Here is a 16,170-nt window from a genome sequence, read left to right on the forward strand (position 1 = left end):
AGCATCATTTGCCAATTTATCGGCTCATCCCTAATTAATATCATACTATTTCATGTTATTCCACGGGGCTGTTGAAAGCTTTATTCTGATTGGTTGAGAAATGTTTCACAGGTATGCATTATTTTTCAATAAACGCACAACTGACCTGTCAAAAGTCTTAAAATAACCACTCAATCAATGTCTGAGGTAACCATGGTATAAGCTGAATAATTGAGTCCCAAAAATAATGCACACCCACTGTGTGCTTCACGTTGTGCCGCATTACCACCTTCGGTGTGCGTTATTTTCAAAGAATTAAATGGCACGTCATCAATTATTACTTACTCAATTAATAACATAACATTGTAATCATCATCATTTTAATTATAAAATGAAAAACTAAAAATGTGACTACAATTATTTAAAATTAACAAAAAATTATCCAAAAATGGTTTTACAGTATGCAGTTGCTGGATCTGGGATAATTTCTTCATAACACTGAAACCAATTAGCATGTGATCCTGGCCTACATAAAAGATAATTATTGTATTTTAGTTGAAAATGAAGCACCTGAATTTAGTCAAATATTTTCTTTAATCTTTAACTGGTTTGCAAAGAGTGACACATCACAGTACTAGAAGTACTAGGTGGCTTGTACTTCTATAATGAACAATTATTGCTAATTTCATCCCTAATTTAGAATAAACCAAATTCATATTTGTGTGCAGACACACCAGGTTTTGTTTGAGAACCTTTTATGTTCCTGTAAAAGCAAACACTATTAAAGTATTAGTGAATGAGACCCAGTGCGAGAGAAGCGTTACGGAGAGTTAGGGTACAGAAGAGTGAGTATATTGACAGATGGAAATGGAGAATAAGTACTAACCAGGGCATACAGCTATATTGCAGAGTTTGGTCTGCACCTCGGGCTCTCCACAGCCCTTGCTTCCAAGAAGAGGTACCACACAGATCCTGGTTCGGGTCCGAGAGCCACGGCCACACGTGACTGAGCACAAGCTCCATGAAGACCACTCCTCCCACAGCCCATGCACTGTAAACAAAACCACCAGTGGGGATGAGGGAAGATGAGGGAAGGCGGGCTGAGGATCCTTCAGTAGCCAGGTGCAGCCCATCAGGGCGGGACACAGTGATAGGCAAATCCCCACCCACTCAAAGGGGAACTGGCAATGCCACCAATAGCCTTTGAGAGGCCCTTTACTTTAACGTCACTATTGATGAAACCTTCAGATCAAGGGTTGAGGACAGAGAAGGAAATAAAAATGAGATTGCATGTGTAACATGAATGAACCGTCACTTATCCTGTAGGATGGAGCACCAAAGTCTAAAAGATCAAGGCACGCGTAGCGCAAGAGCAGATGAAATGGACCGTTTGATCATGAAATGCGCCCAATTGATCGTGTTCCTGCAGAAAGAGTTTCAATGAGTTTGTGACCCTGAAGGATTCTTTGACTATCAATAAAGACGGCACGTAAAAGTGCTCTATAGCTTTTGATGACAAGTGCCTTAGAAAATATGAAATAGGACTGTGTATTCGCTAGATATATTCTTAAACTCTTTTTGATAAATGATATGTAGAGAGTTTAGATTTGACTCTATTCACGGCTGTTCGGACTATGGCTGTAGACTTGATGAGATGGGCTTGGATAAGGGAGTGAATGACGTTTGACAAACAACTTCAGAGCATCAACAGTCAGACCACACACAAAACAGCTAAGACCAGCCACAAACCCTCAGCAGACTTCCTATGCTTGCTGTTCTGCTTTAAAAGTATGCAACAGTTGGGTTTCAGAAGTAAAAATCTCATTCATTTTTTTTTAGAAAGAATTTATTTTTAACCTTAATGCATATTTAAAGATAGATACAAATTAAGGCTTAAAGCAATGCGTTTTGAAGGTCTCTACATTACAGTAACCATAATCCTGAAAAAAGAAACCACTAATTTGAGAAGTCACCGTTACCATGGAAACGAGAAACCACCAAAGAGCTCACCAGCGTTCTCCTATTCCCATGATGCATTACAAATTATTTAATTAAGTGAATTTCCCTGTACTCTAAAACAACTTTTATATTTAATAAAATTTTAAGTTTATGCAGAAAATTTTTTATTTACCGTATAAATATATCGTCGCTGTCCGATGAGAACCACGTATGTTCGTTTTGCCGATTTTGAGATTTTTCGACGGATTGAATGTCCAGGTTCAGTTCCGTATACAGTATGCTTCACATATCTAAATGGCCAATGAAAAGTTGTGAAATCATGTCATCTGATTTTCACGTATATCCATTTGGTGTCAAAGCTGTCAATCACGCCGGGTATCTCCCACCCTGTGGATGCATCTCGCCGGTCTCGTGAAGTTTCATCGAAGCTCAGCACTGGCTAGCCGAATAAACATAGCCTGGTGAGACAATGACTTTCCTTCATCAAGGTAAACGTTTCCCCCCATGACGCCAGACGTACATCTAGGTGTGACAAAATTACGGTAGGACTGTGCAAACACAGTATCTGTCTATATTACCATGTCAGTGTATAATTGATTCATTCTCCCTTGCAAGAGACATTTAATAAATGTATAATTAATATTTAATAAACTAAGTGTATTTAATAAACTAAGACGTAGGCTATTTAATAAACTGAGCGTATTCATCTGTCAATATGAAACACGACTTGGCCATTCTAATTAATGATGGGAAGAACGCGCATCGACCACCATTACTGTAAAATATGCACGTATGTCCATTTAAACTCAATTTTGGTCACACGTGGATTATATCATTACACTGGCAAGAATCTGGTTTCATGTAAAGATGCCGTAACAAGTATGACAACGCTACATTTAACTGCTTTTTAAAAACTTTTCATCGGGCAGCGATGATATATCTTTTTTTTTATTATAAAATAACAATTTTTGGTTCATCAAAGAACCATTCAGTCAAATGTTCTTAAAAAGAACCATTTCTTTCATCTATTTTTATAAACTAAAGAATCATTTAAACCGTTTATAAACTTTTGTGAAACAGAAAGGTTCTTCGGGTGTTAAAGAGACACTCCACTTTTTAAAAAAATATGCTCATTTTCCAGCTCCCCTAGAGTAAAACATTTGATTTTTACTGTTTTTGAATCCATTCAGCTGATCTCCGGGTCTGTCGGTACCTCTTTTAGCATAGCTTAGCATAATCCATTGAATCTGATTAGACCATTTAGCCTCGCGCTCAAAAATAACCAAAGAGTTTTTATATTTTTCCTATTTATGTTTCCCACAATGATATTACGTAGTGCCCGAAAATAGTCCCCTGCCATTGAAAGTTACTAAGGGGACTATTTTCGCCTGCTGCGTAATATCATTGCGCCTCCTGCAGCCATCTTACAGCAGCAAAAATCGGCATAGAAAATCACAACTTTTAATTTTCCATCAGTCTTAGTACACGATGTAACTACAGAAGGGTTAAGTTTTGAATAGGAAAAATATCGAAACTCTTTGGTCATTTTTGAGCGTGATGCGAATGGTCTAATCAGATTCAATGGATTATGCTAAGCTATGCTAAAAGTGCTAGCGCCAGACCCGGAGATCAGCTGAATGGATTCCAAAATGGTAAAAATCAAATGTTTTACTCTACGGGAGCTGGAAAATTGGCATATTTTCAAAAAAGTGGCGTGTCCCTTTAAAGGTTCTTTATGGAACCATTTAGCCAAAAATCTTTTTTTATAGTTAAATTAGGACATATAAGTAGCATTTATAAAGTGCTTTTGAAAAAAAAAACACTACTGGTGTGCAACAATGGCACTTTGAGATATTATATGTCAGTGCAAGTTGTTTTGAGTTAATACAACTCAAACGTGCATTTTACTAGGCTTAAACATTGTCTGTGAAAGCAGGCTATTATGCATTCAATATATTTATATACTAATCTTCCATGCTGGATTTGATTGTGTACTTTGCCATACTTAATGGGATAAAACTATTGTGCTGTCTTAGTCTCGGAAGAGGCTGTAAAAATAAATCTACCCAGCATTCACTTCTTTGTGCAGCCAAAGAAAAAGGGTTTAGTGATGTGAATACATTACAAGGCAAGATACAGATGGAATGATTAAGTAAAGAAGGACAGAAGGGCGAGAGAGGTTGAAAAGGGCGATCCGGGTGAAGACAGAAAGAAAAACGCATGCTGACAGCGGATGGAAGTCGAGAGAATTGGCCAAGATTTGGTGTGAGGGCCAAAAGAAGGAATAAGTAAAAGAGACAGAGAAGGGGATTTGGAGGGTTTTTTGAAAGCGAGAGGGAGACTGTAAGGCCCCATCAGTGTAGAGCAGAGATGTACTGTGAATTATGTATGCTGATAAATAATTAATAGTGCTCTGTAGTGCAAAGCTCAAAGGAGCCATGGCTCAACAGAGAATAAAAAAACTCTCATGAAGCAAGAGGGAGAGAGACACAAATGCACAGTACTTGTTGCACGATCGATCAACTTTGACCCATCACATGCGTCTTAACTTACTGGATAAAATAATAATACCACAACTTCACCATATTAGGCTTCCATCACAACACAATTACAGTAGGTGAACGTAGAGGTGAATGTTTAATTAAAAGAAAACCAAGAGTGCGAATGAATGGAAAATCAAAAAGTCACAAGCAGGTCAGAACAGACTGTGCTTTCCTGGACCTCCCAAGTTTTTGTCAATGGTGTTAATAAGAAGCGGCTGCTACTGTTGATTGCGCGCTGTAAAAGGCGAAATGTCGGGCAGGATAACAGCACTGATTTTCTGTGCCATGGGGTGAGGCTGAATGCTAGACTGATGTGCCCAGAGTGCTCATTGCATCTCTATAGAGCACATTATGTACTGCGATATCCATCAAATCACTGTCTGCGCAGCCTCATGCAGAGACTCTGAGCCTGTCTATCTGCTCCAAACAGGGGGTACCGATTCTCCTATAGAGAGAGAAACCAAATAAAAAAACGACCTTCAGACCAAAAGCCAGGAAAAATAAAATAAAAAGAGCAAAGAAAACTAGGTTTGATGTTGAAATGTATAGGGAGTCTAGACAGAGAGAAATAAATAAACAAACGCATATAGAAAGAAAAAGAGAGTAGGTTATGGACTGGGTGCAAGCCAGACAAAAATCCCCTAACCAATTTATCACTGTCCCTTCGTCCTGTGTCGCTGCCAGCTGCAGGTAGGCCTTTTCAACATGGGTGTGTGTGTGTGATTTACATATGCAAATGATTTTAAATATAACTTTAGTTGCAATGGTTGTTCGCCTAAAGTCATGTTAGTGATGAGTGGTGTCGTTACCCTTTAGAAAGCTCTGACAAATGTGCTATCCAAGCTGTGATGCATCACTAGATTTAAAGGGCAAAAAACTAATACATTGCACCACCTGTTGGTTAATAGCTGCAATTGCCCCTTTTGCCCTAAGATTTATTTAGCAGACGTTGTGCAGTGCACGACAAGTATTACAATAGACTGAACACAAAGAACAGATGCAATGATATGTGAACAAATCATATGTGAGGACTGCTCATAAGTCAATGAAAAGGTGAGTCTAGCTGAACTACATTCACATTATTTACAATCCAGCACATATATTATTATTAACGTGCCGCTTTATCCTATATAAATATAAGTCAGCTTCTGAAGGAAGCGATACAAACAAGAATGCCAAATCAACAGTTTGAAGCAGAAAAATAGTAAATCAATAAATCCTTGAAAAGTTTACTCTCGTTTGAATCTAGGTCTTGTGTGTCATTTTACAGCTTTGAGATAATTGCATCAGATTTCATTCATCAATAGACCCGTAAGCTTTGAATAGAGTTTCTTCATTAAACTCGAGCAGATTGAGTTTGGGCCAGAAGTGCTCTGCTCTAGTGCCCCGGCACAATGAGATGTACTGACACTAGACACATCCTCAAAAGAATTGTGACGAGATGACAGAATTTCTTACGGCTATATGAAAAGATTCATTTTGATTTCGACTTTCATAGGAAAGAAGGTTTTAGCACCGCTGATGCTAGGTAAACCTTTGGACTGATAGCTCAGCCTTTGTTTGGTAAGATGAAACATTATTTCTCATGTTTGTTATTTGGGAGGCTGTCACATGGGTTTAATCTCAGCAACTAATTGGTTTACGATGGATAGTCCAACTGCATAAATTTCTTTTAACACCTAGTTTTAAATCAGTAATGAAGTTTGTGAATCGAATTCATTATACCATTTATCCCCTTAAAATAATCACAAAATATCATTGCATTTCCTTCTTAGCCATTATGCAAACATGCACATGTGAACAATCACACTACAGTAACAAACATTTAGAAGTGGGTTGAAGTATAGTTTAAAAACTTAAAGTGCATTCTTGGGACAAAAAAGTTCTTAAATGATTAGTCAATTTTCTTTAAAAAAATTCAAATAATTTAATCACCACCATGTCATCCAAAATGTTGATGTCTTTCTTTGTTCAGTCGAGAAGAAATTATGTTTTTTTGAGGAAAATATTTCAGGATTTTTCTCATTTTAATGGACTTTAATGGACCCCAAAACTTAACAGTTTTAATGCAGTTTAAAATTGGAGTTTCAAAGGACTCTAAACAATCCGAAACGAGACATAAGGGACTAATCTAGTGAAACTATTTTCATTTTTGACAAGAAAAATAAAAAATATGCACTTTTAAACCACAACTTCTCATCTTCCTCCGGAGGTATGACGTGCTAGCGTGACCTCACATAATACGTCATCACGTCAAGACACGGATGAAGTATCGAAGCTACGCCCCAGTGTTTACAAGTGTGGAGAAAGTGGACCGTTCCGACGTTGTTGTATGTCGAATGATACTAATTAATGTCTTTAGCACTATTCGGACAGGATTAGTTTTCCAAACGACGTTTGAGTTTCAACGTGTCCCCCACAACGTCTGTGATTTTATGTACCGATTACAATTTTCATGCATGTCTGTTTCATGCATTTGGATACGCGTGTTTGTAATGTTTGATATTTTGCAAATGTAAAATTATTACAGAACATGTAATTTATTAATTTAACTTTAAAAATCAAAAGAACTTTTACAAATCCTACTAAAGTATTTTAAATAACTGGCTGCTTATAATAAACCCAAAGAAATGAAAAAAATAATGATTAATAACAATTTAGTATCTTTTTTAATTAACATTACCATTCCGGAGTTAAACAAAATAATGAGTTTACCTTATACTAATATTACAGTGGCCAGTCTCAGCAGTGTTGATTTAATTATTTTATTTCGCCGTATTGTAAAAAACATCCATATCTAAATGAACGGGACTCAGGAAGTACAATTTAAGCGGTTAGTAAGCCCATAATAGGGCTTTTGTGTCAGTTTATTGTTTAAAATGGTCCGCAAATGTGGGTCGCGGTGGCATGTCACAGGACCGGAGGAAGACGAGAACGAGAAGTTGTGGTTTAAAAATGCATATATTTATTTCTTGCCAAAAATAAAAATCGCTAGATAAGTCCCTTATGCTATTTTAAACTGCATTAAAACTGTTAAGTGTTGGGGTCCATTAAAGTCCATTAAAATGAGAAAAATCCTGAAATGTTTTCCTTAAAAAACATAATTTCTTCTCGACTGAACAAAGAAAGACATCAACATTTTGGATGACATGGTGGTGAGTAAATTATCTGGATTTTTGACTAATCCTTTAATTGTGGGTTTGGAGCAAGTTGTCATTGATTTGTACAACTGTATATTGACTAAAAGGGCATTTTGTGAAAAGACGATGTGTGTTCGAACAACATTCAACAAGCTAGCACCTTTTTCCCACAGATTTACCTCTTTTTAAATGTGGATAACAATCCAAATAATCGAAAATGGTTCAAAACGCTGTGATCTTCCTTAAGAGCTGAAAAAATTAGCAGTAGTTAGAACGATGCTGAACAAAATTCTAGTTTATTTATGGAAACAGCTATTGATGGTCGCTGTCTACAGTTTAGACTGAGATCTAGATTGGGATGAGCTAATGAGCAGACAGAGTGCAATTTAAAACAAGACTACAGCCAGTATTGCTGTTTTTTAAAGACCTTCTTTTATTTGAAAGCTCTGCCTGATCAATTTTGAATAATAACTCTCCTCCAAACTAAATAAACTTGGCCGTAATTGCTTTCGCAAATCAATTAAGTTCTCTTTGAATCAGAGCCAAAAAAAGAGAGAAGCGAGAGACTTCCCAAAGTTACGCTAGCTCAGTTTAATCTCGAAGAAAGCGTACCCCTTTTCCCTGTTAAACATTTTTTGAAGTGTTATACTAAACTATGCACACACACACACAAACACACACACACACACACAAAAGCACGCATGCAGAGTTTTGCTCTAGTAGCTACTTTGTGTATTGACATAAATTGTATTCACTTTGTCTTTTCTGCCAATTTCTTTTCCCCGCAGTAAATATTTTCTGCCTGTTTATATTGTCAGAATAAATAGTATAAAATGCTCAAAGAAACTCGAGCACAAACATCCTACGTTCTTATTTCCGCCTACCTAGTTTTTATTTATTGATGCACAGTTTTTCTGTCCTCGAAATCTATGCGTTTCAAAAGTTTTCTTGTCTCAATGTATCATCACTCATTCATATAAGCTTCATCGATCGCTGCTCGCAAATCAATCATCAGCAAGCAGATGTTTCCAGCAATATCCTTCTCTTTGATTCTCTTTAGTTTCGTCTACTTGGCTAAGATCATGTAGATGTTTTGAAGCGTTGATCCACACACAGCGAAACACAGAAAAAAAACATCAATATGTGTGCAATATGGCAACCATCTCATCAAAGCCCAGATGCTGAAGATCACACCTGTGACTGAATGCTAAATGAGACGTGAACCGAGTCTTTCTATTTAATGTAAACAGCATTTAAAGGGATATTTTACCTCATAATTTACTCACCATCATCTGGTTACACACCTGTATAAGTTATGTATATATTTTCACAGATCAGAAGACATCCATAGTATGAAAAAAATACTATGGAAGTCAATGAGACTTCTGATTGGTTTGGTTACAAAAATTCATCAAAATTTCTTCCTTTGAATACAATGTCAGGAAATTGGTCCTGCAAGCTGTCACTGAAAGGTCCTAATATGTACCAGTTAGGTATATGTATACATTTGGTACCAGTATGCACCCCTGAGGTACTAATATGTCCAGTGATGCGCGGGTTGATCCAAAATGAGCGAGTGCCTGCGGTCACCCGCGGTTACGAGTCATCCTAAAATATTTTTAATGATATTCGGGTCGCGGTCGGTCGGGTCGTCGAAAATAAAGATGGCAATTAAAATTTTTTAACAATTACTACTTTTAAAAAATGCGGGCCAGGGAGCGTGTCGGGTACAATATTTATTTTTATTTTTTTGCGGTCTGAGTTGCGGGTGGGTTAGTTGAAAACGTCGGTGTGCAAGTTGTTTATACATTGACCTGTGCATCACTGATATAGACTATATAGGCTTTTTGAAAGGGTTCCACCCCAGTGACAACTAGAGACCGTTTTTTTCTGACAGTGTACAAAAAGGAATAAATTTCAAAGTGTCCAATTCCTGGTGAAATGATTTAGTGCTACTGTGGGTCATAAATAGATGTCCATGTATTTCATTGTCTGTTACTTTACAACGCAATGAAACTGTTGGAGAAAAAAGAAAAAAAATTATGAAGCAGCTATGAATTGGAAAAATACTGTAGTCAAACTTATATTTAAGCAATAAAGTACAAGAGACTGTGCACTATAATGGTTATAAGGTGTTTGGGCATGATGCACAGCAAGGATTACAATATAAAGCATGGCCTCGGGTAATGTTGCTACTTAAAAATACTATTTAATGTGTTTCCAGTGTCCATTAACATAACATAAGCATCCAGGATCAAAACTATTTAAACAAGCTGCTACACATGCAGGTGACAACCAGTGCGCAGATGTGCAAACTGAAGTAGTGATGTAAAGGCTGCAATATCTCACCCACATCACAAATCCATGATAACTGCACTAAACAACACTGACAAAAATGCTACTGTAAGACGTGACATCAATACCAAGAGTACAAAAGTGTCTCACTAGTGCCCGTTGTCCACAACATATATTTAATCCACCAATGCAGTGTGTGTTGAGTCGGTGCGTTGTAAGCATGCAGTGGAGCAGTGTTTCCAAATCCTGGTCCTCGAGTACCCCCTTCCATTATGTTTTAGATGTCTCCTTATTAAACACACCTGATTTAACTCATCAGCTTGTTAGGGAGACATGTTAACCATTCTGGAAGAAGGCTGGTAAGTTGAATCGGGTGTTTTAAATAAGAACACAACTAAAACACTCGAGGACCAGGATTGGGAAGCACTGCAGTGGAGGGTGTGTGCATGTGCAGTGCCAGTGAAATAACATTAACCAAGAAAGTAACCATATATTTATTAAAAAAGCAACGTGTTTGTGATGGTTAAACCCAAAGTAGGATCTTTTCAAGTTTTTTTCTGCAAACAGTGGCCATGTGCTGCATTCTAGGATGTGGGAGGTGTCCGAAACCGTGGAGGTACTCTACTGCTTGATGCTGCGGCTCACCTGGGCAGGTGGCAGTATTGTTACACAGTCGGGTCTCTCTCAGCGGGCCTCTGCAGAGGGTCCCGTATGGAGAAGATACACACGAACGAGAACGAACCTGCCAACCCTGCCCACATGTCAACGAACACACGCTCCATTGAGACCATTCCTCTGCTGCTGGGTCACCTACAAAACGCATGAGAGAGAGTGAGAGCAGAGAACCAGATACTTAATAATGTTAAAGTAACTGTGACACTAGATGGACTTATTAAACAAAAGTTCTGGATGAACCACGTTGGATTTTGTTGTAAAATAGCCATAATAAATCCGCATCCTCAACCATAGTGGATATAAAAAAGCATAAATGCCCTTAAATTTTGTAATGGCCCTGGGATAGAGGAAAAAGCAGAAATCTTGAAATTCTAGGTTGACACAAAAGGCAGATGGGGCCATGTCTAAATGGTATGGGTCAGTAGCTTTATGTCCCCATCCACAACAGCACTGCTTGGAAAAGCATATTATCACTTTCTTTTCAATCTGGTGGCAAAAAAGGATACCAAGTATGAGAGGAGAGATGGCGAATAAGGTAGACACTGTACGCCCAACCCATTCTCACTCCCCAAGGTGTCAAAATCTGAAGCATGTTCAAATGCCTTCAGCGTCAGTATGAAGACGCGAAGGGTGCCCCTATGCGTCACTATATCGACGAAATGGGAACTCCGTTGCTTTCATGCTAATCCCTCAGCGTTGGATATAGACGAAAGGGAATCCCGAAAGGTGATGCCGTCACGTTATGCGACGATCGGCAGGATCATGCCGCTTCTGGACGGTAACTACTCAATTTTTGTTCCAAATTTTTTACCATTGTCGCTTGGGGCTGGGGCCAGAACGACTTTCTGTTACATAAAATTAAATCCTAACCCAAACCCAACTCTAACCCTAACCCCAAGCGACAATGGTTTAAAATCAGAAGACAAAAAGTATAAACCAATACAGACATCCTAACCCGAACTCTAACCCCAAGCAACAGTGGCTTAAAAATCAGAAGACAAAAAGTATAAACAAACTGACATCCAAACCCCAAGTCTAACCCCAACCGCAAGCGACAATGGTTTAAAAATTGGAAAAAAATTGAGTAGTTACCGTCCAGAAGCGGCATGATCCTGCCGATCGTCGCATAACGTGACGGCATCACCTTCCGGGATTCCCTTTCGTCTATATCCAACGCTGAGGGATTAGCATGAAAGCAACGGAGTTCCCATTTCGTCAATATAGTGATGCATAGGGGCACCCTTCGCGTCTTCATACTGACGCTGAAGGTGTTTGAACATGCTTCAGATTTTGACGCCTTGGGAAGTGAGAATGTGTTGGTACGCCAGACAAGACATGTCAGGCTTGAGGTAAATTTACGTATTCAACTCTACCCTTTCTATTGTCCCTCCCAGGTATCTCACTACTTAACTCTTTCCCCGCCATTGACGAGTTAACTGAGGGTTTGAAAGGTCATCATTACCAGAAACATGTACCTGGTCTGCAATTGGTGGGTGGGGATCTAGCAGGTGAAGTTACCCAGTTCCTTTTTTGTCATTTGTGAAAGGCATGTACTTGGATGCGGGCAACATCACGGAGCGAATGGGCAAATCAAATTAATTGCACGTCTCGTAATCGCATTACAACTTCATTTGCATGTGGTGAGTCAGAGCTTAGTCTTATCCGTGCAGAGATGATAGGCTGAGAATAGAGGGTTGGGGGCTGGTGGGGACACGGTTGCCAGCGGAGGTTTACGTACATGAGCTTTATTAGATATGTAGGCTAAGGTCATGGGAAAATGTGTGGCTCAATTTCAGCAAGGTATTGACATCTAGGTTCACATACAGTAAGTCTATTTTTAGCCTATATTATAAAATACGTTTAAATCAATGAAAGGGCTTAAAAAAATCTATTCAATTTATAAGCTTTTTTGCTTGAATGACTTTCCTATGCATGAATGGCAATTGGGTGCTGTCCATGGTGCTGAAGTAGAATTAAACTAACTAGAGCAGTGTTTCCCAAACAGGGGGCCGGGGCCCACAGGGGGGCCTCAGCAGATTTCAAAGAAGCCCTCAAGATGACTTAAAATGATAAAAATTGGACAAAACAAGCATTAAAATAAGATAAAACAAGCAAAAATCTGGATTGTTTGGCCATTTTAGTAGCTAATATACATCTGTCTAGTCATTCCAAGCTCTTCAAATATTGTTGTGGGCAACTAGGGGGCCTTAAAGTGAAAAAGGTTGGGAACCACTGAACTAGAGGACAAATGGCTCACCTGTCTGAGCCTGGAACACACCTGGCTGGTCAGCTGATCTTGGTCTCTGTGTCTTCACCTTCTGCTCATCGTCATCAGGTTCTGGGTTAAACACAAAAACAATGCAGTATTAAAAATCATTAGCCGCAAGTGATTATAAGTTGGAGCGATTTTAATACAGTTAAGAGTTTTACAACCGTGAACAATAAAACTATTATGATCCTGAGCAAACTTACATAAGTAATGTCTTTAAACACATGAAAGCCCCTCATAATGTAAACACAGCTTTATGAGTGTTGTCACTGGGCATGTATTTCACCTTCAACTTGCCAGCTAAAAAAACAACATCCAAAAAAATAGACCCCTTGACTACTAAACGAAAAACTTTGAAGGAGGAATGTCCATGTGGAATGTCACCCTGGTTCCAATGCCACACTGTATAAATCAAATAAATGCCATGGATAAACTAATTTTGACATCGGTACCAATTTTCAGCCCAGTCTCCTGAAAATGCATATAAATAGCACGAAGTGTAAAACTCTTGCAATACATACACCAAATTCCACTTTGGCGTGCATATGATATGCAAGTCCTTCCCATTCACCCAAACGTGGCATCTTCTTTTGTCGTCTTATTTATTGGTTTCTCAATTTCCCTGCTATTTTTTACCATTTTCGCTTGGGTTTAGGGCTAGAACAACTTTTTGTTATATAAAAATGACATCCTAACCCAAACCCCAACTCTAACCCCAACTCCAAGCGACCATGGCTTACATATGGACAAAAACATTGAGAAACATGTATATTAAATAACCTCATTAAGCAAATCTAAAATCTAACCCTAAACCCAAGCGAAAATGGTTTAAAAAACAGAAAAAAATTGAGAAACTAATAAATAAAATGACAAAAAAGATGCCCCGTTTAAGTGAATGGGAAGGACTGGCGTATCATATGCACGCCAAAGTGGAATTTGGAGTATGTATTGCACGAGTTTTACACTTCGTGCTATTTATACGCAACCTCAGGAGACTGGGTTACAATTTTAAGATGTTTGTAACATTCGCAACCACTTTTTATGTTAAGGACAAAGGAAAGAGAGGAGATGTGGAAAAATAGATTTTACTTAATAATCTACAGATTTCTACAAATATACTTCCCATGTTTTGGAATTTTTAACCATTAATAGTCTTATGATGAGAATTATTGAGTTTAAAAGTATTGTTCAACCACTATAAATACCAATGTTACAGCCTTTTACGATTGCCTGCCAAAAGGGTGGAGTTTAGGCTGTATGATGTCAACTGCCAGAGCTCTATAGAGATCGAGCGTAACACGTCATAACCTGAAAACCACGCCACACCGTGGGGAAGAAACAATCCATCCGTCTACATACAGTTTGTATTGCGAGAGGCTGCCTCCTTGTCATTTCTGGCTTATAACAAAAACAAAATAATGCCTAAAAGCTGCTGTGTGACAAGATGTACAGCTAACAAGCCAAAAACCCCAGAAATAAGTTTTTATAAGCAAGCGTTTAAAGACACAAATGTGGAAAACAGGTAACTTTTCATAGTACTAGTATTAGTAGAACTGCGCCCACTAGAGGGAAACATAGTCGGCGATCCACTTTTTTCTTCTTAAAGGCTGGGTTTTATGGCTCGATAGCTTATAAAAACTTATTTCTGGATTATTTGGCTTGTTACTGTACATCTTGTCACACAGCAGCTTTTATGTATTATTCTGGTTGTTGTTATAAGCCAGAAATGACATGGAGACGGTTGGATTGTTTCCCCCCCGGTGGGCGTGGTTTTAAAATTAGCATAACTGCGCTCTGTCTCTATACCATGCCATACCATAAAAGCATCTAAACTTTAGTAGACTTACGAAAAATGATCAGAAGTGCAATGTCATTTTGAAATGTGTACTCTATTTTCTCTGAATTTTTATTGGCTCTCCAATGTGAAGAAGAGCCAGAATACTTATTCAGTGTAGCAGTCCCTCTTCTCGAGTTGATTGGTCGGTTTGACCTTTTGCTCTGATTGCATGAGAAGATGAACTGCATGGCTTGCTAATAAATTCCACAGGCATATGCAGAAGAGAGAATTCCCTCAAGGTTTCCATAAGAACGGAAGGAAGAACAGGAAGAAAACACTAGAAGACAAAGTGAATTCTCTGAGGCTCTTTCTAAATTACCACTCTGAGACATCCTCTACTGTTTATGGATGCTTAGAATAATTCAGAATCATGAAACACATCCTTAACATGAACTAAAAAAGCAAAAAACATTGGCATGATTTATACTTCTGCAAGCTCCCAAGCCCAAGGCTGAATTCATCTTAGTCATGAAACGAACAAACTCTTATAGTATTGATGAAACTTCTTGTGTTTACATTTCTGCTGTATTAGTGTGGAAAGTAGTTCACAGGTCAGTACAGCTAGGAATTTAAATGCAAATACTATGGTAAAGTTAGAGATGTAGTTGCAAATTGATGCATTTGAATAGTGGAGGACACAAAGACTTTTGCCCTGCTTTTAAGCTGAATATTTACAAACAATACAACATTGCTTTTAACTAAAAAAATAGATAAAACTTAAATAAATACAGTGTTATATGCTGAATTTTAAATGACATCTACTGGTTGCTCATTTCAGTGCAATTGCACAACCCTGTATCACGAAATTATGTACCTATAGTCACGTAAATTTATGAGTCTTTTCCGTGTCACTTTTTTGCGTGAACATGTCACACATTTCTGTTAAAATTACGTGTGACTATCACATATTTGTTACTCAACTGTTTTGTCCTATTTTCAAACCATTTTCGCTTCAATTTAGGGTTTGGTGTTTGCATTAGGAAGTCACTTAAAGTATTGGTTCATACCTTTTTTTCATTATTTATTTTTTATATTTTATGATTTTTAAACCATTGTCGCCCGGCATTAGGGTTAGAGTTGGTGTAAAGATGTAATTTTATGTAAATCTAACCCTAAACCAAAGCGACAATGGTAAGAAAATAGGACAAAACACTTGAGTAACAAATACGTGACAGTGACACGTAAACAGAAATGCGTGGCGTTCGCGCAAAAAGGCGGAAAAACGTGTAAGTGTCAAGGAAAAGTTTTACAAATTTACGTGACTATTGGTACGTAATTTCGTGATACTGGGTTGAATTGAAATGTTCAAAAAGGACTAAATGAATCATAGAAAAGTTGATCAGTCTAATCTGTTTACCTATCCTTGGACATGAAGATGGGTAAACAATGCCATTATTGTAATTTTTACTTGATCCACAAACCATTTAATCACAGAAACAAAACGCACAGACATGACTTTTAAAGAGCTATACT

General features: G+C 38.0%; 1 protein-coding gene across 3 annotated transcripts in view; it reads right to left on the bottom strand.

Moving 5' to 3' along the window:
* Positions 1-16,170, bottom strand: part of adgrb2 (adhesion G protein-coupled receptor B2) — a 344,222-nt gene that overhangs the window by 164,213 nt on the left and 163,839 nt on the right. The window contains exons 3-4 of one of the 3 annotated variants that reach the window (XM_055220588.2): positions 12,849-12,929; positions 10,562-10,726 (exon numbers count right to left, since the gene is read on the bottom strand). The exons of 1 other annotated variant lie outside the window; for it this stretch is intronic. In XM_055220588.2, the coding sequence (XP_055076563.2) occupies positions 10,562-10,726; positions 12,849-12,929 (246 nt within the window). Of the gene's footprint in view, positions 1-865; positions 1,129-10,561; positions 10,727-12,848; positions 12,930-16,170 lie in introns of those variants that run through there. One more of the 3 variants, XM_073858267.1, reaches the window with a different exon arrangement.

This window comes from Misgurnus anguillicaudatus, chromosome 20, assembly GCF_027580225.2.
Source record: "Misgurnus anguillicaudatus chromosome 20, ASM2758022v2, whole genome shotgun sequence".
Lineage (NCBI taxonomy): Eukaryota > Metazoa > Chordata > Actinopteri > Cypriniformes > Cobitidae > Misgurnus > Misgurnus anguillicaudatus.